Source organism: Fopius arisanus, unplaced genomic scaffold, assembly GCF_000806365.1.
Source record: "Fopius arisanus strain USDA-PBARC FA_bdor unplaced genomic scaffold, ASM80636v1 scaffold00098, whole genome shotgun sequence".
NCBI lineage: Eukaryota > Metazoa > Arthropoda > Insecta > Hymenoptera > Braconidae > Fopius > Fopius arisanus.
The window spans coordinates 246,994-272,906 of NW_011887837.1; the positions used below are offsets into that span (position 1 = coordinate 246,994).

Here is a 25,913-nt window from a genome sequence, read left to right on the forward strand (position 1 = left end):
ACATCGTGTGACAAAATTAGTGCCTTACTTTATTAATCGTTCTTTACACATTCACAATTACAATAAATCAAGTATCTTTTCCCCCATCCTCTTCAATTTTCTCTACATCGCACAATGTCTAGTATTCATAATACCTAAAATATATCCTGAATATAATCGTTAAATAGTTCGCATTTATATGTGAATTAATAATCATAATTGCATTGTGTTGTAGATCGAAGGCTTTGGGCGTGAAATCACTGACTTTAAGTAGATAAAATTGATGGTTTGGACCTTCTAGAGTGGCAAATAATCAGCTGCAGATAATATATCAGGAACAACGATGTGAAACAGTTCATGTTTTTGAGTTGTTTCGCGAATGATTTTTGTAGGCCTTCGACAGAATCTTTCAGACTCCTCTATTATACATTTTCCAACATCTCTCAATATCTAGTATCTGCAATTGCTGATAAAAAATTCATAAAATCGTGGTAATTACAGAAATAAGATCATCAATAATAATAACGACGCTCAAAGTGCTAATGAGTCATGATTCATATGTTTTCATCGCATTGTAACATGTGCACTTGCCACTGAGGCAGCAATGAAAATTCCTACGATCCTTTGATAATAATTCAATGAATATTTACAATTTTCGCCAATAACTTCACCACTCATGATTAATCCAGACTTTAATCAAAATTTATTAATTTCCAATCGTTTATTCTATTTTTACAGTCATAGACCAGGGCACTATCACAAATCAATACAGCTTACTTCTTATTGCATAATATTATTGCTATCAGTATGACACGTGGTTTATTTTACAAAAAAAATTATTTCATTTTCAGTAATTGTTCCTCAATTCTCAATCACTGAAGCTTCATAAATTGATTACATAACGGGGAAACCTATGAACATTCTATTTTGCAATCACTCTACAAGCGAAGACTAGGACAAATGATCCTGGAGAAACGGGAGAAACGAAAATTTACATAAATTCATTGAACCATTCGTAATTATTCTTAGAAACTCAAACTTCTCACCTATTTGAGACGATAAAAAATCCGGAGATTGTTGGGGAGGATTTTCAATTTTTTTTTTCAATGGAAAAGCGAAAATTTAATGTACAAAATAGATAACGGTGAGGTACGATGGAAAATTTCTCCAAGTTGAAAGCTATTTTCATCACTTTATGGCAACTCTAGTCGCGTTTAGACGTTATTGAATACAATTGTCTCATTGTCAACAGAATGAAAATTACGGGTTTTCTAAAATTATTGTTGACTAATGAGCGACGAAATTTAAGGCAAATCTACGGATCAGTTGATCGATCGATGGCCCGAGGATTACTCGATAGTCGAGTTATCCCGGGAAGTGAAGCTATCTCTTGCAATCGTTTTTTAATGAGTCCTTGATGACTGGAGGTGTGTTCACTCACCCCCGGAGACAGCGACCTCTCGCCAGGATGTCTCTTGGGAGGAGTTCACCAGAGATGGCTGTAATTCTGAAGTGTCTGATGCCGCTGGACTCAGTGGTGGACTCGGGCTCGCATCTGGCTGCTCCTCGTCAGCCAATGAAGCCTCTGATTGTGCTGAGCTCAGTACTTTTGTCGAGCTCAAGGAATCTTGAGCGCGTAGGGATATTGAACTACCTTTGGTGCTCGTAGTGTCTTCACCTGGCAATTTAATCAACTTCTATTTAAAAAATCTTCCATTATTACTAACTCTCAAAAAAAATTACACCCTCAATGCCCCCAGAAAATCACTACAACTAAATTGTAGTGCTTATAATTACCGCAAGGCCTGAGGACCAGATAAAACAGCAAATCCGACAGAGAAATGATGCCAATCGCTTTTTCGTCTTCATCCACTACAACTAATCTGTGAACCTGAGGAAAAGGTGAACAATCCATTGAATTATATAAACATTCCCCTCAAAGTTCAATGCTATAATGTTTTGACAACTCACCTCAGCCCTAACAATTTTCTCCATAACAGTAAAAAGTGTTTCATCTAATTTACAACTTTGTACGCCCTCGAACCACTCATTCCTGTGCTCATTAGCCTCCCTCAATGACACATCCAGATTATTGTAAGTTTTCTCAGCTGCCAGATTAATAACGTCAAACTTGGAATAAATATTAACTAATTTTCCCTCGGAATCAACAACCGGCAGAGCTGACACTCGCCTCTCGACAAATTTTTTAAGTGCTAGAATTATACTAGTCTCCTCAGTTGCCGTCTCTATATTTTCAAATGTTCCTATTCTCAGTTCTCGAAGTGTTTTATTGGTGAACGATGGCTTTGGTAGCTCATGAATGTAGAGAAATAGAAACCTAAGTATCCTCTTATGTGTCAAAATGTACAATACATTTCCGGTATCCGGGTCTATCACAGGCAATCGATGAATTCTATTTTGTATTAGTGTTTTTATCGCATCATAGAGAGAAGCATCGGGAGCAATGCTCACAAGAGGATGAACCTGGTCCTTGAGAACTTCTGCAAATGCCAGATAAATTATTGTAAAATTTTCAATAATCAATAACTTCATCTTTTGGGGTAAAATAATACTGACTGCGCCAAGTGTCCAACTCGTGCTCTTCCAGCTCGTCCATGGTGACGGTGGGACTTGTATAATACATTTGAAGAATTTTTATAAAATCTGTGATAGTCAGCATACCAACAAACTCCTGTCTAGAGCTATCCCATAGTGGTGCTGCTCTAACTCCTGAATTCCCAACACATAAAATAACAGTAAAGTGACAAATTGTACAAGTTACAATCTAACATCTAACCACATTATCCCTCACCATTATAAACAAGCGCGAAAAATGCCTTTTTCACGAGCAAGTGTGTGTCGAACACAACGAGTTTGGCACTCGTAGGTATCAAGTCATAGCACTTGTGGAACTTGAAGAACTTCACGAAAATCTGGGACTCGTCCTCCTCTGCAAGATTATCAGAATTCCATCACTGCGCCATTACAGAATCAATATATATATCGTAAATCACATGATCCAAATAGAAATACATGATTATAAAAATGATTCCCCGGGGGAAAATATCGGGTTACCAAACCAGTCGAACATTAAAAGTCATGTACAGTGGCCACAGCCATCATATCGAATATCAATCATTGAAACAAGATATCGGTATTAAATGAGACCTGGAAACTAATTAAATTGGATCGAGGTGAATACCTCTCGAGAGTATCCAAGCGAGTTCGTTCTCCAGTGGTGGATTTTCCTTGTCGAATTCTTTAATCAGATCCTTCGAGTAAACTGGATCATCGTCCTGACTCCACCAGGCCGATGCTGTGTGCTTTATAGCTGCTCGTACACATTGTGCATCCGAGTAATAATGTAACGTCAGCATTTTCAGTAGAAACCATCTCATAAATCAATTCTGGTTCTATCAATTGCAAATGCTCGTGACTCCCTCCTTCAATCCAGTACCGAAGATCCGGAGCGGGTTAAAAATTATTCAATGAAAAAAATCCCCTTCCAAAAAACCAAGTGAAACTCCAATGCAAAAAAAAAAAATGGGAAATCCAAAAAAAATTTTAATCAAATTATAAACAATTCAAAACCCCGAAAACCGTTTTCAAAACGAAAAAAAAAAAACCTCCCAACGGGAAAAAAAATTGAAAACAACAAAGGCCCTAAACCCCTCCAAAAAAAAACAAGTTAAATCTTTTCTCAAACAAAAGTGTTGACACTAATGAATTTAATTGGTATAAATAATATTTTTCCTCAGTGCAGCTCTCATTAAGCAGCGGGAAATGGGTCGACTTCGCTTGACTTCCACTTTTTTACCTCTTCGCTACAGAATTCAGTTACTCCCTCTAATTTTCGTTAATTATTTGGTACTCTAGTCTCTGATTCGTTGGGAGAAATCTCGTCGTTCCTCTCGAATCGTCCGACTGGAAATAATTCCTGTCACTCGACCACTGTTTCTACTGAATCTTTAGCAGTAGTTGTTTCAGAAATCGTAGCTAATTATAAAGGAAAACAAACTGCCAAACATCGGAGACTTCAAGGCTGTCGACCGATGTCTCCACCCGCATTCATATCGATATAACTCGATTGAATATCCTGTCGATTGTTTATTGCAAACTCCATTCACTTGAATGCAACTATTTCCCTTTTGTTCGACGAATTACAAGTACTGGGTACTTGGATGGATTGATATTGCAGGCAAGTCACTTCGAAACTGAACGTCTGCTCAGGCTCAACGGTCGAGCAAACTCTCCATTCGATGGCCAAGAATAACGCCAATGAACATTTTCGGCGTCTTTGCCAAGAAAAAGAGAGCAATTACCCATTGGTAAAGACTGTCCGTTGTCTCATAAAAAAAAATTGACAATTGCTCATATATTAACTATTTTCAATCACGGACTCGGATTGCCTAGTGGAGGAAGAATTTCGGACACTTGCAGAGACACTCCCGATGGGTTACATAAATGGAACGGATGAGTTTTGATTTCCATGTTTATCATTTTTTTTATGAGCAGAATTTTTGCTCCAAGTCTGTTTACGATAATAGAACTATAACGAGCAATTAATGTACAATCAGTGCATCAACAAGGGATTTATTAATTCCGAATGAAGTCAAAGTGCCGACCGTGAATTTAAAAATAGATAATACTTTGTGTGTCAGTTGCTCTCTAGAAATGTATCTCCATTGATTTACGATAGAGACCATGTGATTTTCCGATATTATCGGGCTTTGCAACCCTCAGATTATAGGATAATTGAATAATTCTTTCTTACCAAGATCTGAGAGCGAAACCTTCTCCAGGAAAGGGTCGACAACGGGTAGCTGTAGAAACAAAACAATTGCAATTATATTGCTCCAGCAATTATCCACAAGTCAATCTCCTTTAATTTTATCAATCAATCGGTATTTTTAGATGTTAGTGTTTTTATTCGCTGAGCTCTGAGCCTCGGTGAGTGCCAGTACAATCACATAGCGTAAATTATCGACATACCACTCTCGTGGAAAAAGGTCGGGGAAAATTCATTTACACTCAAGGGAAATTCCACTTGAAAAAGCCGGAGAAATCCAGGGAAAATAGCAAAATAACGCTTTATATCGCGTTATCTACTCGTTAATTGAATAACTAGTACTAATAATTACTACCAAAATTCCATTTGTTTATTTTTAGTGGACTTATTATCTATGCTACAGACGCGTTTCTACGAATACTGTGCAGATGTTCTAGCGACAAAAATACCAGATCCGGATGGAATTCCAACGAAATCATAAAAGTGAAAAAACATATCGGACCATTTAGTATTACCAGTAAATGAAATGAGTTAATTAGAAAAAAAATGAGTACAGTAGGAATAATGAGGAAATGACGCAAGAGGTATAATAATGAAGAAAAATACCAGTGCCTTCTTCCCTCCCGATTTCCCAAAAGCCTGTCGTTTCTTAACATTCGTTGCGATTTTCGCGCACCAGTGAGCAATTAAATTAGACGAGTTAGAACCAGATGTTGGAGATAGATTTCTGGTGCCGCTTGGTCCACCAGTGGGTTCACTTATTTGTCGTCGGTACACCATAGTGTTAGATATGAACGTGCAAACCAGAGAACTACGCTTTCCCTTATCATATTAGAAAGAAATTGCAGGAGAATGCGAAGCCATCAGTTGCGTCATTATCATTATCGGTGTTATGGTTATTGTAATATTTAGTGATCTCAATTATTTCATTTCCACAATCAGAGGGTACTACTTCGGTATCAGAATCAATTAAATTCATCTTGAGCTCAATGTCGGGGTACTCAACGGACTCAACGAATCGCGAACAACTGGATCGAGCGATAGGTACTCTCTCTTGGTCTCATGTATTGGTGAAGTACAGTTGTGTTGCATTTAGCGCAGAAGCAAAGCGCGATGTACCACCCTCAGGCGGGAAAAGAGACCAAGGGAAAGGGGTCAATAAATAGGTCAATTGATGGAGTGAAAATATTGTAATCACACTGACATTTTTCCATGAATCGCGTATTAAAAAAATCACAAAAGCTCTTTCCAGTAGAACTCTAACCACTTCTTCCAATTTCGTCATATTTTTATGGTAATTTAAACAAAAATCATTCCACAATGGGAGGTACATTGAATAAAAAATAGTGAACCTATTTGTTAGCGACAAAAAATTATTGTTCTCATCACATTAGATTTAAAACAATAAAAAAAAATAATTAGGGCATATGTTTTCATGAATACCAATTTTCTATCTGAATTTTTATGAACAATTGAAATTACAGTTAAAATCAAAATTTCAATTAGTTGTTTTGCGCGAATTTATTCAATTCGATATTTACCACTCGCAATCAAAACAATTTCCTTTTTCAATTCACTACATTTTTCTCTCAATGCGCAGGATAAATTTTGATTTATCTTTTCGAGGCTTTCACTAATGTTTTTGGAGTGATTCCTCCTGGTTTGTATTACGTGCATGATATCGAGTGTTCAACAACCATAAAATGACGGAATGGATGAAACTCTCATGGCACGCAGTTGGCGATAAAATGTGCTGTCACGATAAGAAAGCAGTGAGAAGCAGAAAGAGAGAAGAGATAAATTGACTTACGCCTCGGGCATCGCGGAATAAAATAGCAGCGTGCACTGGATCCAAGCAGGCATCCGATGCTCTGTGAGGTATTGCTGGTGTCCCAAGTGACAATCGCCTCTGTCCAGGTTCCAAAGAGTTTCTCCGAAGTGCACCTGAAAAAATTTATGAGCTCCTCTTTAATATTTTTCAATGCTAATGAATACCCAAGGGAGCGGTGGACGTGTGCTATTGAAATCTTCCAATGACAGCGGAATAAAACAGCTATTTATGGATGCAGTGTTTTATGCCGATTGCACTCGTTCTTCTCATATGGAAGACCTTGGGCTTTGGGTTTTTTTATTCACGGAGGGAAGAATCGGAGAGTAATACTCAATCGCAGAATATTTCGAATCAAATTAATTATTGATTTGACTTCTTCGCTATCGAATTCATTCACCACAAAAATATCGTACCATCTCTTGCAAATTCCATCGACCTCCACACGTGGCAAATAAATACAAAATTCACAGCTGCCTCAGCACGTGATTTTCTTTCAGTCCCAATCCCACATACTTCCTCTTGCCTCGCAATATTCTGCTCTAGCAACTTTACACTCTGAGTAAGACGAGCCCATGCTTACGTGACATATGATTCAACAGGACTTCTGAATGAACACCAAATTTATCAAGAAAGTAACTAATATCATGGGAATCCGATACCCCCAACCCAATGATCACAATCTTTTTGGCTTCAACCCTTGGTGTGGAATTTCTTTTGATACAGGAAAACGCCCTGATTTAATTAATCCTCTTTTTCCATTACTTTTCCCCTCTGAGCCTCTCCCCCTTATTACCTTGCCGAAGAATGCTCTCATAAATCCTGTAAGTGGTTTCGCAATCAGAATCGATCTTAGGAAGTGGCATCCGCATTCCACCATCCAAACTTTGACTCCTATTCCTGAATTCATCCTCTTTCTTCATCTTGGCTGTGTCCTGGCACTCACTCTGACGCCTGATGTGGCCCAGTCTCCTGCCAAAGTGCCTGATCATTTCCTGAATGCTGTGATGATGATGATGCTTCTCAGTTTCTCCAGTGGGACTGAGAGAGGGTGGTGACTCGGCGCTGCTCTCGGAGTGGCGATTCCTTTGATGTCTGTATCCGTGGTGAATTGGATTGTTATGCCCACAGGTCCCATGAATGGTGTGATAAACCGAGTGAGGATTTTGATAGTTCGAGCCGGAGGAACCATGACTGGAGTACGAATTTGTGGAGCCATAGGAGTAGGTCGAGCTTACAGAGCCCCTTGACACGTGTCGATGATATCCAAGCCGTCCAGAATTTTCCTGGTGACTCACAAGATCCCCGAGAATTCTCGAGTTCTCCTGCTGATAGCACTGCCTCTTTATGTCACTCACTGGTGATACCTTGTCCTGACTACTTTTTGAATCACTGCTCGAGCTAGAGCTGTGCTGAGACAGCAGATGCGTCAGGCCATGCATGTTTTCATAAAAAAATTCCACCACTCAAGAAGAGACCGTCCACTAACAGATCGCCCTAGATAAGAGTCTGGGTTATTATTCTATTTGATTTTCAAGGGGATAATCTGCTGGATAAAATCACTTGACTGATGACAGTTATAAAACTGCGTTGAGCTCGAATTATCGGGGCATTATGCAATCCTGGGGTGATCGCGACGGAGAATTGAAAAAAAAGGTCATTTGAGTTTTTGATAAACAGATATCAATGGGAACAGGTGACCAGTGGAATACGAAAAACATTCATTCTCAATCATTATTCATGTCTCACGTGACACGGGGGCATAAATATCCATTAATCTGCATTTTCATTGGTAATCACATTGTTGTTGTGAGGTTTCCAATCAATGTGGTTTTACGATCTCCCGCAGATGAAGGAGGGAATATCTAGAGACAGCCAAGGGAACTAACTTTGGAAGTCATGTAAATCATGAGAAAAAACATTTTAAAACCTTCTCATTTGCAAGATAATGCATAATTAATGAATTTCGAAAGGCGCTTCGAAGTTATTCGTATTGGATTTGATGAATCAGTGAGTCTTGATGAATCAATACTGGGGGTGAAGTTTTTTGAGGAAAAAATTGAAATAATTCATTTTCGTAACAGGAAATCTTTGGAAATCACCGACAATCATTGCGTCATTAAGACGCAAGTTACAGGTTCTTTGAATGTAAATGAGAGAATAATCCCTCCAAAATGCCCAACAAATGGAGCAAAATTGCAATGTCCTTGACTCGGAAAACGGACGAGAGATAAAAATAAGAGAATGGAAAAAAAGAACAGCATTTAATGTGTTTTTCCCAACGAAAGAATGTGGGGGTAGAAGCCAAAGTACATCCTCAGGTGGACAGACACTTTTTACGATCAAGTAAAGTTTATAAATATCAATGCTTACGCCAAGTGCATCCACGAGACGTGGGATTAATTAAAGAAAAATCCGTTGAGCACTCTTATCACAAGGGCCTCGAACCCACCTCCCCCTCGACACCGTTCAACTAATCCCTGAGAAAATATAATTTTTCACTGATAACAATTGAATCATGCACCAACTGAATTTAGAATCACCGTAAGAATTCACTCCAGAGTGCAAAATTATTTCTGGATTATTGACTCTGATAACAACACTGAAATCCCATGAGTGACTGTGTTTACACTCGATATTTCCAGGCTGTTACAGAATTAGAATTATCACCTGACATAATCGCATCGTCTTTTATTCATGAAATAAAAATTCACCGGGTTCTCTTCTTCGCCGAATATCACAAAAAATTTAACATTTAAAGTGAGGATTTAATAGAAAAAAAAAAGGAAACTGGAGCAATGGAAGAACCACAGACACAGTCACTACTTTTTTTCGACGATTTGAAATATTAAAAATGTCTTGTACACAGCGATGCACGACACCTGAATTGAAGATCAGTAGCAGTGCTACTGAATAAATTGCTCGCTTGCAATTCTAACCACAATTGAATGTATTCTCAATGCTTCATCGTGAGAAAAGCCACGAGCGACGAATGTCAACGATGTGCGCACAGAGTGGCGCAATGTTTACGATGAAAACGCGCGCCATTGGTCCACCACTCAAATAAAATGAGATTCTCTCGTAACCCAAAAACTCGTTTTCCATGCGCATTCATCCGGCACAATAGGTTCTAACTGTAATATTGAATTTTTATCACTGCACCGAGATTACAGCCATATCTCACATCTCGTCCTTTCACCTTTCACTCAGTTAAATTTATTGAATTTCTGAATTTTCCTCCTATTTTCCAATTTAAAGTCCTTCTTTTTTATTTATGCATCTATTTATATTCATTTGTATGTATTTATATTCACTGGGGAACGAGAATTTTAAAATAGCGTGGGGTAAGCTTTGCCGAAAGAGCCGATCCCCTTTGGTCGCAGCTTTATGACGAATTATCTGGCACTTTTTCAGGGAATCATTGTCCGGAGTTTTTGGGAGGTTTGGAGAAATTTTTTGGGGAGATTGGAGGAATTAATTTGGGGGTTTACTTAGGCGTTCACTGGAGAACGGGTGCAACCACGAGGTGAACTACACGCAGTACTTTTTATTCTGTGCGCAGGTCCGTCCTATGTGAGGGCCATCAGCAGAGGTGGGGAATTCATCGAAGGTCCGATCAAAGGTGCACAATGGGTCAGTTATTAGAAAGGAGCGTTGGGTCTTTGAAGGGCAGAACCGGTGGGAACCAGCCGTTTTGGGGATGTTGTTTTTTCATTCGAATTAAAATTGTTAGTCTTCAGTATTTGTGGGGATTCTTAGAAGCTCCTTGTGACCTCACATGATAAAACTGCCGATTGTGCAGAACTCTGCTCATTCATTTTTTGCAAATTGGGATTTTTGAAAATTTCAGAAAAATCAGCGATTTGATTTCTCCATTTTTTTTTCGTTTTGCATTCGTTTTTAATATGAGATTTATGAGTTTATTTGAAATTAGTGGCTTGCATTGGAAGATTTCGGGTCATTAGAAACATTGAGATACATCCACCGGACCTAATGTTTAGACTAGAGTGAAAATGGCAAAATGGAATGTTTGAGATCTTGTCAATTAATTTGAGAAAGGAGAACTTGAGACAGTTGCATAGGATATATTTTTTATTTGTCAACGTTTAGAGAAAGTATCCAGAAAATATTTTAGCCAGAAGTAATGAGGATTTTAATATAATCCTGTAATTAACTCACTACAATTCTTTTACTACTTTTACTGCACGTGCGTTTAACGTAATACATACTCATTTATTGCTCAATTAGTACGAAAAAATATTCATTAGACAATTAAAGATATCCCAGCAGATTTCTATTTGCGTATAAAAATATTCAAAGCAATCACTTCTTATAGACACTAAAACTAAAGACGCAGAACGATTTTTTTCGACTTTATTGTCCATGCAACTGCCTCGAAAAAAAATCTGAGAATTTCTTACATAAACGATAATACATTAAAACATGTGAAATACTCACTATTGGACGCTCCATGTGACTGATGTTGTGCAGCAGCTCTCTGTAGAAAAAACGAATTAAAATCACCAATCAGACAATCCAAAATACAAGATATTAACAAAACTAATTAATGCACATTTTGTAAAATCAGCCGTATACCAGACGTTTCAAGGCTCTTAGAATCTAAAGATCTACTCCGAGGTTTAGCTCCGAAATAATCATCCTTTTTCCCACTCTTCATCCACCGAAAATATGAGGACATTTTTCACATTAATCGAACACCACTGGAAAAAAAAAACGCGACTCGTTCCTCAGTCCTCAACTGCTCACCGAAAAACTATTAATCACCTATTTATTTCATTACAAAAAACTACCAGTTTTGAAAAATTATTAGCTGAGAGAAAATTTTTAATAATGCAAATATTTGAATAAAGGGTGAATATCCATCAATTTGGAATGACAACGACCGATTCTCACCGAATAAACCACTCGATATGTCTAATGATATGGGACATTGCGCTTCCAACGATACCGACGAGACTGAGAGCTCCTTTTACGAATTCGGTAGATCAAAGAAACGTAAATATGTACAACGACTCAATAAAAACCGTACATATGTGGCAGGTGCGTAACACAACCGTAATCGTCACTCCAGTGTCACATGATAAAACACGCGTTCCGTAATTTACATAAACCCAAAGAAATTACTTATCTAGTAGATTTCACATCGACTTATCCAAGATTTTTCTATTCTCACTGATAAAACTCTCCTGGCCAGTCAGCTATTGACCTTCATCCAAAGAATCGCGTGAGTTGTATTTCCAGTTATTGTCGTTCAATCTACTTAATGAGATTGTTGTAGACTTTTCAACACTAATAACAATTCTGCTTGTGCCATGTACATGGAAAAATGATACGTCAATTGAAATAATTCCTGTTTATAATCCGTTTGCTTTGATTCCGAGATATTTTTTATTGGAAATTGGGAAGTGCCTAGAATTGATTTGAATCGTTTCAGCGGTGTCCAACTGTATTTTTTGAATGATAAAATGAAGAAACATGAATGCACTGATCGCGAGTGGTGATATCGAGAGTCACTACGAGTCGGATATATTTCCATTGTAAATGCCACATTGTTAGTAACCTCGTGTGACATTTCTGTATGACAATGATGCGTCAGAGGTGATCTTTATTGGAGTGACGAAATTTGAGGAATGAAACCAAAACGCGGAGATATTCCCTCCAAAAGGTGGAGACTATTCCAGATGATAAGAGGAAAAATAGATGATACGATTTTACTCTCGCAGACGTACACAGGGACTATATTCGGGCAATTTTATCTGGGATAGATAGCAGATACCAAACGAATGATGTGTTGCAAGGCCGAGTTCAGATGATTCTTCGTGGCTTATGGAATGAGAGAATTTATCGGTGATTATCGGTGATTATCGTAGGTTATCGAGGATGGCGACAGACTGGGGGGTTAAAAATATATCTTTGAAGTTTTGTACACGGAAGTGAAGTGTCTTACGTATGCCGAGTCACTGAGGAATGGATAACTGTCTTGGGTATTCCAGTTCTTCCCTTCCACCTCTCTTTGAACGTATGCACACTTGTACTAATGTCATACAATACGCTGCGGTGTGTATCTTTTTTATTTCTAGTGTTTATTGGTTGTTTATTCGCTCTCAGCTAGTGGAAATATTGAGTTTTGTTTGTGGCCGGAGAGGAATAGATCGCGTCATTTGGAGTTTTGTGGACTTAGAATTGTCTTGGGGAATTGTAGACGATTTGCAAAAAAATCGAATAGATGATAATACTCACCCTGCGTTTGTCATCGGAACTGATAGCACTATGACTGCGATGCCTAATGAGATCCATAACTTTACTGACGGGATTTCTACTGGATTCGGAGCTAGATCGAGACCTTGAAATCTGCTCCTTGCTGTCTTTGTGGTCTTTGTGATCTTTCTCAGTGTGGACGTCGTTCGATGAACTCCCGTGTGATCCTCTATGTAACGAATTCTGTGGAGCAAAATAAAATCCGAGTCGTTCTTTAGAGACTGTAATTGGCATATATCAGTCCCGTAGATGAGAATAAAGCTCTCACAACTGGGGAAAAAAAAAATTTGAATGCAAACTGGAAAATGTCATTTATGAGCACTCACTTGGACTGCAGTCTTCATATTAGCAATAATACTGGGTTTCCTGGTCTTGCTGGCATCAGACTTACTCCTGGGACGGAAAGCATCAAAGAGAGCATTTTTTCTCGTTGGACTAACTGTATCATCGCCACTTTTCCTACGTTCTACGCTGTTGCTACGACTATTACTTCGACTATTTGAACTAGATCGTACTCCGGATGTTTTTCTCCCAGTGACTCTGGTGGAGGTGGAGGCGCCTGAGGGCTCTGATTGTTGAGGGAGTGGTGTTGATTTGCCTGAGCCTGGGGCACTACCTGACGCCGGCTTTCTGATAGGCCTGGAGTGGGAGCCCCATGTGCCTGAGGCCAATAATCATGAGTATTTCATTTGTATTTCATATTGTGTTGTGTATTCATAACTCTTTACAAATGTCAGGGACTTACCAGCACGTGGTCTTGTGCTCTGATCATCTGACTTTTGACCAGAATTATCTGCATCCTCGGTGACGATTGTTGGGAGTGGCTGGGATCCGAGTTCCTGAGGATTATATTTTCCAAATTAAAATACACCCAACGATACCCATCAATAGGAATCCATTTCAAACTCAAAAAAATATCCATCAATTCAGTAATAGTATATTTCGTTGCTAGGCCGTTAGGAATTTTTCTGGCGAGTTTAACGCCCGAGGCGAAGCCGAGAAATTTAAACACAAATCGTCAGAAAATTTTTTTTCGACGGAGTGACGAATAATATTTATTGTCATTCAGTTCATAGGCAGGGTTTTACGACCTGAAACGTTGCCTCACGCAGTGAGGGATAACATTTTACCACAGCAATTCAATTATTTTCTTTCTCATGATCGTTTTATGGAATGTACTATTTTGATAATCTTTACTCTGTATTGGGCAAAGGAATTTGTGAGATATAGTCGAGACACTCCCATTTCTGAAAAACTCACCTTATAAGTCCCATGAAATTCTGGACAACAATCCAAGTACGGGGTCAACGAGTACTTCCTAACTTTACCAGTGTATCGTTCAACAACCGGTGTAAATAAAGAATACTTCCTACCCTTCATTTCACTTTAAAAAAATATCACTATCGTGACGAATGAATGATGGAGACAAAAAGACCTGTCGAAGGTCCGTTGAAACGTTAACTCAATCGGTGACTAAACGTGGACTGATAGTAGCAGCAGGGCATATCTCCCTGAATCTCGTCAAAGATTAGAACTTGTTGATAAATCAACTCGTGGATATTATGGAGATAATACCGCAATTGCATCGTACTTTTTTTGTTGGGAATACACGATTTAAAATAATTGAAAACTCCATTCTATCGCGCTTGTTGATTGTTGTGAATAGCATTGCTCGATTAATCAATTTATTATAAAGCGAAAGTCCGTTGTTTGCGAGTGCGAGTGGGAGATACAACTATGGCTCTGCCTCGAATATAAACTCGACATTTTTGTCACCTGACCCGAATAAGAAAATAATAGCTCCACGTGCGAGATTTTTAATTCGATTTCCATGAGATTCACCAGTGATAATAATCAATTGGTCGAAGTTGAAAAAATGACACGTTTGAAGTGAGAAAAAAGGCATAAAGGAAGAATTCATCGAATTGTTGATTGCTCTCGAAATTCAGGAAATAAAATTTTATAAATACTGAATAAATGGAGATTTAGTATTTGCATTGACTCTCAAGTAACAACAATAATTATCTTCTGTCATAATATTGATGAATTACCTTCCGTTTGCGTTCTTGCACGAAATCAATCCGTCGAACCCAAATATCTTCTGTCGATGAGTAATCTAAGGTACTGGAGCTGCTGGCCTGGCTCTTCATCTCGATGAGACTAGAGTCAAAGAATCTCTTATCAAGATGAGGACTCGGCAGAGGACTAGTTCTAGAGAACACCATGCTACTGGAGTAGCTCGGTGGATCAGTGGCTGGAAAAGTCATTCCACCACCAGCAGTGTGTCTCCTCCTCAATGGAGGTTTACTAGATGTTGGTGATGTGACAGTAGTTGTGGTAAATCGAGAGCCAGTTGAGGCAGTTGGTGGAGGTCTCGAGTCCGAAACACTCGATGTGGCATTAGATTTCTGATCGATTTTTTCAGAGCTCGATTTGGCCGATGAAGAGAGACTAGATGTCTTGGATGGCAGACTTTCAGATTTCTCTTGGGAATCTTGAGTTGTTACTGGGGCTTTGTCATCTTCGTGGCTACGCTTCGAGTTTGTCTCACCAGTTTTATCTGAAAGTTATAAAAAATAGATGATTTATTATAAATTATTATTTATTATATTATTTATTATTATAAATTTATTATAAAAAATAGATGATTAATTGACAATCAATGGAGAAGCAGATTCAACTCACTTTCTTCAGTCTCATATTCATCCTCCTCTCGACATTCTGACAGTCGCCTCCCCCAGGGATAAGGACTATGAGTTTGATTCCTCGATGGCAATCTATTGACATGTGAGAGAAAATAGTGATGAAAAAAGCTATCTACACCATCGGACTCTTCCCCAGAGCACTGCAGCATGTCCTTGAGTGCTGCAAGCGACGTAATGGTATTATAATTAATAGTCGATACGAGATCATCATCGATATCACTGTCATCAGTGGTGTCATCGTTTTTAGCTTGCTCCTCTGTCTTCTGAGTTGGTGTTACCAGTGTTGGATCGGCCTCTGGTTTTATCGATGACTCGGTCTTGTCCTCCGAACTCGTCTCGGATTCGTCATCAGAGGACGATGTTGATGTACCCGAGGACTCATCCTCGCGCTTCTCCTTGGTCTTCTCTCTAGATTCCTTGTCGGAGCCCTTAATATCATCTTCCACATCATTCGTCGCTTCGTTCATTGTCACTGCTGCTGTTACATCGTCGGACTCTTTATTATTCTCCAGATCCGGACTGATTCTCGTCTCTCCATTCAGTTCTTTCTCGATTATTCCGTTGCTTCGTTTGTCATGTATTTCCGTTGCTTCTTGTTTATCGTCACTCGGGCCTTCCATCTATGAATCTTTAATGAAAACTTTATCGTTCATGAGATTGATATTTTACCAGTGAAAAATTATTGGAATTTTATCTTCAATACAGCTGAAAGAACAAATGGAGTGAAAATACGAAGGCATTCACATTAATGGGCCAGGTGCCAACACCCCTAGCTCCAAGTTGTTTACCGCGAAATAGCAATGCTGATTGATGCCAGCAATGTTCAGTCGTCAATCACTCACTGATTTATATCACACTTGATAATGGGTTTTCTAGATATATTTAGGATGACCAGTTGTGTCATTATATTTAATAGTTCTCAGCTGACAGTAACTGCCACAATCAAAGATTTATCTCCTGCCACTTACCTGGAGGGGGGTTTTCGAGACTGTACAAAATGTTGGAATTCTGGGTGAGTGCCTTTACTCCCTTAGCTTCTCCTCAGGTGTATTGTTTCATGAGATTTTAGCTGAGAGATTTTTGAAGGAATAGGCCGGAAGAACAACGACATCGAGGCGAGCAGATTGGCCTAGAGATTCTCCCCTGTAACATAGAAAAGTACAATGAACGTGAATTTCCTACTCATTAGCTCTTCTCGTCTATGAACATAAATTTCGAGATGAGGAAACCCCTCGATTCCATTGCCTGATTAATCCTCCTCCATCGATTAAAATCGACAAACAGCCAGCTCCATCAATTAGTCCGATCCCATTACGAACTAAAATGACTGGCAACACGAGACCGCAAATAAACTCTACAATCGTTATCTCCCTCTCTTCCAACTGGACAAACATTTAGATAATCCTCTTTCCTCAACAATATCGCCAAACAATTAACATCAATAAATTAAAACATCTAAATGAATTTCCACCATCAGAAAAATTGTTCTCTCAATATTGAAACAAACAGCTTGCAGCGAAATTATTCCCAGTGATGACGAATAATACTCAAATAGTAGATCACTATTCTCACATGTAGTCAAACAACACTTCAATTGGCTCTCATTCCCATTCGAAAGAGCACACACGAACATAATTGCATTAAGATAAGAATGCGGTATTTATCGCAGATTGATGTTGCACTCTCGAACGGAAAAAAGGCCCCTTCCACCATTCTAACAACTGCCAACGAATCCTCAGTATCTTCATGAATTTAAAATGCGGAAAAATTCCTACAACCTGAAATAGCTCCCTGGAATACCTGTCTCCCAACGAGTGGTGCAAATATTTTCTCACTTGTTGTACGACACTTTTAAGTTATCCTCGTCACCAATAAAATTTCTCGCAACAATTCTCAGGCTTCCCAAATGCCCCACGTGAAGCAACAACACGCGTAGCAACTAAATACCTGGAATTACTGGGGATAATCAATTATTGCAACACTCTGACTAATATTCTGAGGCTCTTGCACTCATTTCTGTGTTATTCTCTCGCGATAACTTACTCAGATATAAATAACACGTCTGAATTAGGAGAACGGTAATACAGGAGACTTGATCAGCCTTGATGTCGTTGGAGCAAGAGACTAATGCAAACGATAATGAGAGAATATCATAACCTTCATAATCATTTGCTCGTATTCTTTATTATGGCACTCCTGTTGTACTCGCGTATTTGTCAGCGACTGATTCAGACTGATTGTTAGAACCGGTGTAACCTTGCACATGTCTCTCGGGTGAATTTTAATTGGTGAATAATTACCGATAGCCTTTCGAATCGGTTGCAACCCAATCACTGAATTTCGAGGGCTCCAACAACCCCCACGATTGAGGGGAAAACTCGGCTCGCCGTTGGGGTAATTAACTTCAATAAAACTTCCGTATATCGGAGTTATTTTCACGGATTGTGGGTGAATGGCGTGCAATCATTGCTGGGGTTTGTGGCCCTGCAGAACAACACAAAGGCGAATCCGCAAATCCGTTGGACTGACTGATATGGCATGGTCAGCTCCACGGTAAGACTGAACAGCTGACCGCAACAGACGTCTTGGTCCGCGCTTGCGCATTCCTCCAAGGGTGCACCACTTCCTTGTCTATTGAACTCTATAATTCCCTTGGATTTGTGAATCTCCCGGAAGGACCTGTCAAGTACATATAAAGGGATTCTCTATTATCTTTCTAGTTTTCCCGGCAATTTTTTCTCACGACGGGATTTTGAGAGAAAATTTTGTAAAAAACCTAGTCGAAGGTCCATTCAACGTTTTCGTAATTTATAAATTAATTGAATTTAAGAGGGAATTTCGTAGACAGAAATGTCAAGAGGGGAAAACACAGTAGGTGAGGGTAGAAAGAACTGGAATGCTTACCTATTTTTTTATTGTAATTTCAAATTCATGATATTGTCGACCAATAGAGGCGCATTGTCTTGACTGGGTACGTCTGATTGGTGGGTTTAAATGCTTGGAATTCGGAAGGAGGGGATGAACGAGAGTTAAAGGGTCCATAGCATCGAGGCGTATTGTTTGTGTATTTTTCAGCGGTTAAATCCCCAAAATCATTAATTAATCCAAGAATCATTCGCTACAGAAAACCGAGACAAAAGGATCAATGGGGATTTACTTCACAGTCTGATAAATAAGTCTCGTGTACTGTTCTGTGGCTGAAAATAGAGTAAAGCGATACAAATACAGTGAATCTGGTGTAACGGCCGTTAGGGTTTTCGGTTTTGGAGTAGAATCTTCTGTTTGTGTATTTTTTTTTCCATTTCGGCATAATGGGTAACTTCTCGAGCAAGATATTCCCGGAAATGGAGAACGAGAGCAAGGCCAACGTTCAGACAGAGATGAAGATGAGTGCTATTGAGAAAAACCAGATGTGTACGCCTGTGATGTCGAGGAAGGTGTCAATTGATCCTAGGTCGGCCACTGTTGGCATCACCAGGACTCCAATCGAGGTAAAAAATAGATAAAAATTAATCAGTTGAAGAAGGGGCGATTTGTATTTTATGGTTTGATTTGCAGGTCGCTTCGACGCCTGTGGCAGGCACGAAGAAAGTCGCCAGTGCCATTCCCAAGTATCTTCGAACCAAACCCTATTTGGAAACCAATTTGGATCTTATCATGCCCGCTATTACCCCTGAGAAGAGAATCCCCGATCCGAGGTCTCCAAATGTCACTCAAGAACGTACTCCAATTATGGTAATTATAATTTTCTAATTAATTATTGAAAATGCAACATTGAGTTTCGAATTCCTATTAATTTCCAGGTGAAAGCGAAAGCAGGATACATCAGTCCAATTGTGACTGTCCAGGAAGGTCCAGATATGGCGACACCAGATACCATGGACCCCCGTTCCCCAGCCACAACATTCGACAGAACCCCGGTTTGTCGGTCGAATCCCTCGAACCTCACAGAAGACTCCACAGAGATAATCACCAGAATGTCATACTGTGAAACAACAGGAACATTCAACTTGCCAGAGATCCAAGCGATCTCGAAGATCCCCACGATCGTCATCACAGCATCGAAGAATCTGGAGGAACGCCTCAAAGCATGTACCCTGGCGACACCAGAAGAGAATGTCGACGAGTCCCTCGATGACGACGTCTTCCACTCAGAGGAAAGCGAGTCTGAGGACCAGATCACAGTGATTCCTAACCTCAGGGCAATTGCAGAAGTTGGGGAAACAGATGTGAACGAAGAGCCACGAGAGAACTCAAAAATCAGTGTGGGCACTTCGCAGATGCCCTTGAAACTTCAGAATTCAGAGGAGAAGGGGCGGATCCGAGTCTGGAGGGATTCAGTGTCCCCCCTGCCCCCTGCAGAGCCCCTGGACATCCCCAGGGAGGACTCCACTCGTCCAGAGGAGATAATGATCGAGTTCGATGATGAAACGAACGTGAAAGCGTCTCAACCTGATGTTCAAAAGGCAAATGTCAAAGTGGAGGACAAGTCCAGGATTCAGATCGTCAATAAACAAATCAAAAAGGTTCAGGGTAAGGTGGAGGTGAAAGGAGTCTTCGAGGACGTCAGTAGCGATTCTGCGAAGAGCAGGACTCCCCTGGGCTGTAGATCAAATCACAAATCAGGAATTTCCAGTAAATCTCCACAGCAGGTGTTGAGGTCCAAGGGACTATCCACCAAGCCTGGGCAGCAGGAAAATACCCCTCCTAACACTAAACGGTTCAGGTCCAAGATCAAGGGCAATGGCACCCAATGGGACCCTGATATGTCGGTTATCATTTAAATATAGGGCTCGAGTGGAAGGAATATATCCTGCAGCTTAAATTAGGATATTTAGAATTAATTCGTGGCATTTTTCAGATTTCTTTTTAGAAATCAGCCAGTGCCATTGTGTGACTGAATTTATTTTCGTAAATTGTAATGAATTTAATGTATTTTTAATACAAATAACATAATTCATAGTTTTTTTATTCATTCTCTACTGTTTAGAAGAGAATATTTTCTGCAGTCGTGTACAATTTTCATATTTTCGAATAAATCATTATAAAAATCATTCAGTTATTTATTTTTGGATGGATGATGATTCATTTCTCTGCATAGCTTTACGAATTGATGATTTTACTGAATTAATTGAAGCTTGAAGCTCTTCACTGGCGTTTATTAACTTCGTGGCACTGCAGAATAAGCAATATTTCATTGAAATGAACGACTTATATAATAAAATTGATGAACAAAACAGAATAAAAATCAAGCAATGATTATTACCCAGGGTTTTTAATAATAATTCGTTTTTTGTTGGGGTCCGGATGAGATAATAATTTAATTTTTATTCCACTGTCCACTTTTTTCACCACTGGAACGACTTTCGCATCCTCTCGCAGAGCCTTGAAATGAGGGAGACTCTTTGTGTCAATTATTTTTGGTCGGACCAGCTTATTATTTGCCCTGACAACGTGCCCTTTGTAATTAACATGTTTATTGTGTTTTAGTCGCTTGCTAGGGGGTAGACTGGGCTCTGAAACTGGACGGGGGTCTATAGACTTTGGGATCCCATCGTTTATGGAGGTGAATGACTCGTTAGGGTACTGATGGGACAGTCTCTCCTCTGTGAGGGGAAGAGTCGGGTATTTCTTTTGCCTGTGGTACTGTGCTCTGTGAAAAAACACGAATTTGTAACAAATTGAGAGCTACAAAAAAAGATCAAAATGACTTTTTACTCCTCTTTTTCATACTTGGGAATAAACTCATCCTTTTCCACGTTCGTGGGATCGTCCCTGTGTCTTTTGATCCTGAAGATAATATCTTTCTGCCTCTGAATTAATTTCCTGCGTGTCTCTGCGAGACTTTCCAGTTCGGGAGCGTAACACACGTGCAAAATTCCCCCGAAAAAATTTTTGTTGTCAACCAGTCGTTTTGCAATTCTATAGAAAAATCCATTGATAGGTAAAGAAAATATTGGATTTATTTCATTGTATACCTGGCGCTCTGGATTCTCTCGAACTGAACATGAAAACTCTCAGTAAACTCTTCGCATGGATATTCAACGAGTAATTCACAAGTTTTAATATCGCCATAGGGTGCGAATAACTTCTTGATTTCTTCACCTAGATTTATTTTTGGTACTCCACATACTATCAAATGTACAGATTCATCGTTGACGGTATAAACCTGTTAATGAAATCTATATTGTCAAGGAAATGTGAAATTCAAGTGCAGCATAAAATCAATAGAGGATTAATTAAATAAATTGAATAAATTAAATGAATTCCATCATGTCGCAAACTGTCTTTCCATTCTTAAATTTCAAATTAGGATACGATTCTACCTTGACCGCGGTGAGTTTCCTTCCCTGCCTGTACAGTGGTCTAGTCCTACAGAGTTCCTGCTGCACATGATGCGGCATCATCCTGACCCTTTCAGAAAATACTCCTGATTGTTTACAACTACAGTGAACCTCTGGACATGAATTTCAATGTTACGAGAGTGGACGCTAGTTGGAGGTTATTTTCAAAAGTGGCTGATTATTATTGAGCCGTGTTTCAGTAACGGATCAGCTGTTCATGGGCCCTCACAAATTATTGACATACGAGACAACGTAGCCGGACAAACGACAAAATAACAATTCTGCAAAAATACGAAAGGACGATGACGCAATTTTCGCATATTTTTAATTCCTTCCAAGATCACTTGAATAGTGAACAAGAATTAAGAGAGGTAATATTTAAAATGATATATCCAAATACTTATCATTTCTAACCACCAAAATTTGGACAATGTATTGTTGAACGGAGAAATTGGCCATGTGGTAATTGAATTTCTTCTTTCATTCTATATTAACTTGAAGGAAATTCGTATGATCGTGAAGGACACTGAAAAAACTGCTCGGGATATCCTGATAATTCTCCAGAATATTCACAATGAGAGTTCAATGGAGGAAGACGCAAGTACGTAAAAAAGTGTGGGCGAACGTGCAGAACTGGGGAACTTGTATAATTTGGATTTTTTCCTTGAAAGATGCTCTCATTGAATTTATTATCATTCAATTCTCCAGTTATTTCTCAATACTGTGCCAAAGCAAGAGAGTATTTCGGTGAAGTAAGACTACACTACGCTAAACTAGCTCAAGTCGTTCCTAAAGATCAGTACTACAGATTCCACGACTTGTGGCGATTTGTCACTCAGCGTTTGTGCTTCCTCGCATCACTCACAGTTTATCTGGAAGTTAAAATCCTCGTGACTAAAGAAACTGTTGCTGAAATTCTCGGTGGTAATTACAAATTTTATTTACTTATTATTTGTAGAAAAATTCATTGAACATTCGTTGAATTCGTTCTGTGGCCCCGGGTACAATGACAATCGTTTATTTTTTTGTAGTAAAAAATAAACGAGAGGAAGGTTTCCATCTCGATTTGGAAGAATTTCTCATGGGATTACTTCAGTTATCAGCAGAATTGGTAAGAATGTCTCAAACTATATCTGAAGACAATATCTCAGAGATTTGAACTTCATAATTATGGAGTAGTGAGAAGTAGAAAATTCCCCATTTTATTTATATTTCAGAGCCGCTTCGCAGTTAACAGTGTGACATCCGGCGATTACAATCGGCCAATCGAAATTGCTCGTTTCGTTAATGAATTGAATGCTGGATTTAGACTACTAAATTTGAAGAACGACAATTTACGCAAGCGATTCGATGCTTTGAAATACGATGTGAAAAAAGTGGAAGAAGTTGTCTATGACTTGAGCATTCGGGGGTTGAAACCAACAGCCCTGCCACCCAGTGATAATCAGTAGAATATGCTAGGCGAAATCCTAGTGAAGACTGAATTGACATCAATATAAGTATCCAGACATAACAATTCGTATGAACCCCCAACGTTTCAGTAAAAAAAAGACAAAAATAAACAAATCTTTTTCAAGTTACTCGAGAATTTTACCGACAATTTTTAACCCTTTCCAGTTAATCTATTTGTCACTTGCAGGTTCATAACTTCAATGGTGGGAAACAGAAATAAAAAAGTTGTCACAGTCGTATTGAATTTTAATAATACTATCAACATTTAATGGCTACCACGCAGCATTGACGATTTATATCATCAGTGTAATACATTTTCATCAAAGTATTCAATTTATCTGATTGTAAATATTATTGATCCTTTAAAGCATTCATTGCAAAAGCTGCCGGTCCAATTGAAGCGATGATTAGGTGATATCTTGTAAAGTCATCATGAAAGGATATTTATTTGCAGGCGCATGTTTTGCAATTGCATTGTTCACCAGATTTGCAAGAGCATTGGTCTGAAAAAAATATAACGGATATCAGAAATGAGTTACCCTGTAGTAATACCCTAACTCCAACAAAATAATCGGGTATTTCAAATAAATAAGCGTATCAAATTTTTTAGGTCGATTTTTTAACATAAATGAATAAATAAAAAATCAATGGAATGTCCAAGGAGACTCGAAAGGAATTCTCGAGTGAATGGATTACAATGCTCTGTTGAATTTTCTCCTACGTGAAGAAAAGCAATTCGAGTAACGTGCATAACGGTTCACTTACTAAAGTATGAGGAGAAAAACAAGCGTACAGTCACACCTCGAAGTAACTGACCGCAGCGGTTCTACATAGTTGATCGGAAAAATCTCATAAAAAAAAAGAAATACTATTAAACTCACCTGAACATCCACCACTGGAGCACTTACAGTTATCTCCGCATTTGCAGCCATCCTTGCACTGGGCTATAATCAGAATTAATCATGATATCACAATGATACGCCGACTCGAGTCGTCTCATTTTACACACGGTTGAGCATTTAACACATCATTCCATTGTTGAAAAATGATTTATTGAAAAATGCAATCACCATTTTAGCAATATAATTACTGTTTGTAAAATAATAGAGAATGAGGAAAATAAATACTTACAGGAGCACTTGTCGCAGCATGGTCCTGGCATCTTGGCGATTATCAATTGGATATTCGTTGAGAACGATTGAAGTTTATCAGTGACTTGTCGGAGAACTGTTTGATGAGGCCTGTGACTCGCACCTCGAATTTATTGATCATTCCCCGCCACATTGCACACGAGCGCAATAGAGATCCGCGTGCAATGCCTGCGACTCTCTGTCATGCGCAGTTACAAGTGGATAAACAATGTAAATTGTTGAATTTCATTGGCTGGCTACTGAACGATAAGAATGACGATTGGTCCTCTTCCTTGTGGCACCGTGTGCAACCGATCTCAAAACACCGGGCGCTATGATTATGATTATGAGTAATTGGTTTCATTCAATGAATCGATCAATTCGTCAAGGCTCTGGAACTTTCGGATTTTTTTTTTCCAATCCCTTTTTTTTACGTGCACACTTGGCACTGAATTAGTTCATTAACTTCAATGTTTTGTAGCAAGGCATTGACCTCACTCCTTCGATTTTTTAATTCACGGCTTTTCGCGTTTTTCACTCACTGATTTCTGCCATTTTCAATGACTTCATTGTCTTTTTCAATTACGTGTTTATATGAAAACTTCATGGACATTTTAGTAATCAAAAGGGGCTTAATTATCAGATTACGTGTTAGTTATTAATGATGGGCGTAGGGTGATTAAATAAATATTGATAGACCTTGCGTTTTTCACGAGAATTTCTATGAATACTGGTCTGAAAATTTATTTCTCTGTTTTTCATTGTTTAGAAAGTATTCCAGGTTGTAATATAAACAAACATTATTATTAGGCTGTTTTTAGATATTTTTCTGGTCCACAAAGACTACAGACTATGATGGTATTTTATTGAACTGGAAAGTTAAACTACATTGTCATGTTTTTTTCAGTTTCACATACAGGCGCTATAGGGCAATGATATGTCAAAAAGAAAAAGCACCAAAAGCATCAAAGTTAATTATCAAAAATGTGTCAGGGGAGCACGAAAATCGGAGAGGTATTCATTGAAATCTGAAAATTCGAAATTTTTGAAAAAGTATCAGAGGAGTATGAAAGTCGAGGAGGTATTCACTGAAATCTGAAAATTCGAAATTTTTTGAAAAAGTATCAGAAGAGCATGAAAGTCGCGGAGGTATTCACTGAAATTGGAAAATTCGAAATTTTCAAAAATATATCAGGGGAGTATGAAAATCGAAGAGGTTTTCACAGAAATTGAAAAATTCGAAATTTTCCAAAAAATATCAGGGAAGCATGAAAATTGAGGAGGTATTCACTGAAATTTGAAAAAGTCGAAATTTTCAAAAATGTATCAGGGGAGCATGTGGTGCTCTCTCTCTCGTGGGGTGAGGTACTACAATGCCGATGGGGTCATTCAAACCCCCAGAACTGA

At 38.8% G+C, this 25,913-nt stretch overlaps 4 protein-coding genes and 1 long non-coding RNA gene across 9 annotated transcripts; 2 read left to right on the top strand and 3 right to left on the bottom strand.

Annotated features, from left to right (window-relative positions):
* Positions 1-8: 8 nt before the first annotated feature.
* Positions 9-18,295, bottom strand: LOC105270964 (SNF4/AMP-activated protein kinase gamma subunit). 5 transcript variants are annotated; one of them, XM_011312225.1, is made up of 15 exons: positions 17,881-18,292; positions 16,549-16,723; positions 15,561-16,220; positions 14,927-15,435; positions 13,621-13,714; positions 13,202-13,536; positions 12,858-13,058; positions 11,055-11,094; positions 6,579-6,712; positions 4,754-4,802; positions 2,792-2,929; positions 2,557-2,709; positions 1,951-2,480; positions 1,777-1,870; positions 9-1,657 (listed from the first exon to the last, which is right to left on the bottom strand). In XM_011312225.1, exons 3-15 carry the CDS (start codon positions 16,198-16,200, stop codon positions 1,413-1,415), a joined length of 3,162 nt encoding a protein of 1,053 aa, XP_011310527.1. In that variant the 5' UTR covers positions 16,201-16,220; positions 16,549-16,723; positions 17,881-18,292; the 3' UTR covers positions 9-1,412. The 5 variants fall into 5 exon arrangements, with proteins under 5 accessions (XP_011310527.1, XP_011310524.1, XP_011310525.1 ...); XM_011312222.1 differs by having other exon boundaries at positions 15,561-16,208; positions 17,881-18,291; XM_011312223.1 differs by lacking the exon at positions 17,881-18,292 and adding an exon at positions 17,624-17,852 and having other exon boundaries at positions 15,561-16,208.
* A 54-nt stretch (positions 18,296-18,349) lies between these two features.
* Positions 18,350-20,506, top strand: LOC105270965 (cell division cycle-associated protein 3-like). The gene is made up of 3 exons (XM_011312227.1): positions 18,350-19,071; positions 19,139-19,315; positions 19,384-20,506. The coding sequence occupies exons 1-3, from the start codon at positions 18,892-18,894 to the stop codon at positions 20,362-20,364; spliced, it is 1,338 nt and encodes a 445-aa protein (XP_011310529.1). The 5' UTR covers positions 18,350-18,891; the 3' UTR covers positions 20,365-20,506.
* An 82-nt stretch (positions 20,507-20,588) lies between these two features.
* On the bottom strand, positions 20,589-22,009 carry LOC105270968 (RNA-binding protein 48). The gene is made up of 5 exons (XM_011312229.1): positions 21,907-22,009; positions 21,559-21,749; positions 21,314-21,502; positions 20,847-21,233; positions 20,589-20,755 (listed from the first exon to the last, which is right to left on the bottom strand). Exons 1-5 carry the CDS (start codon positions 21,985-21,987, stop codon positions 20,644-20,646), a joined length of 960 nt encoding a protein of 319 aa, XP_011310531.1. The 5' UTR covers positions 21,988-22,009; the 3' UTR covers positions 20,589-20,643.
* A 203-nt stretch (positions 22,010-22,212) lies between these two features.
* trsn (translin) lies at positions 22,213-23,504 on the top strand. The gene is made up of 5 exons (XM_011312228.1): positions 22,213-22,295; positions 22,426-22,525; positions 22,633-22,848; positions 22,956-23,035; positions 23,142-23,504. The coding sequence occupies exons 1-5, from the start codon at positions 22,227-22,229 to the stop codon at positions 23,373-23,375; spliced, it is 699 nt and encodes a 232-aa protein (XP_011310530.1). The 5' UTR covers positions 22,213-22,226; the 3' UTR covers positions 23,376-23,504.
* A 100-nt stretch (positions 23,505-23,604) lies between these two features.
* On the bottom strand, positions 23,605-24,632 carry LOC105270969 (uncharacterized). The gene is made up of 3 exons (XR_892612.1): positions 24,508-24,632; positions 24,258-24,320; positions 23,605-23,879 (listed from the first exon to the last, which is right to left on the bottom strand). It is a non-coding gene; the product is annotated as an uncharacterized lncRNA (long non-coding RNA).
* Between the last annotated feature and the right edge of the window lie 1,281 nt (positions 24,633-25,913).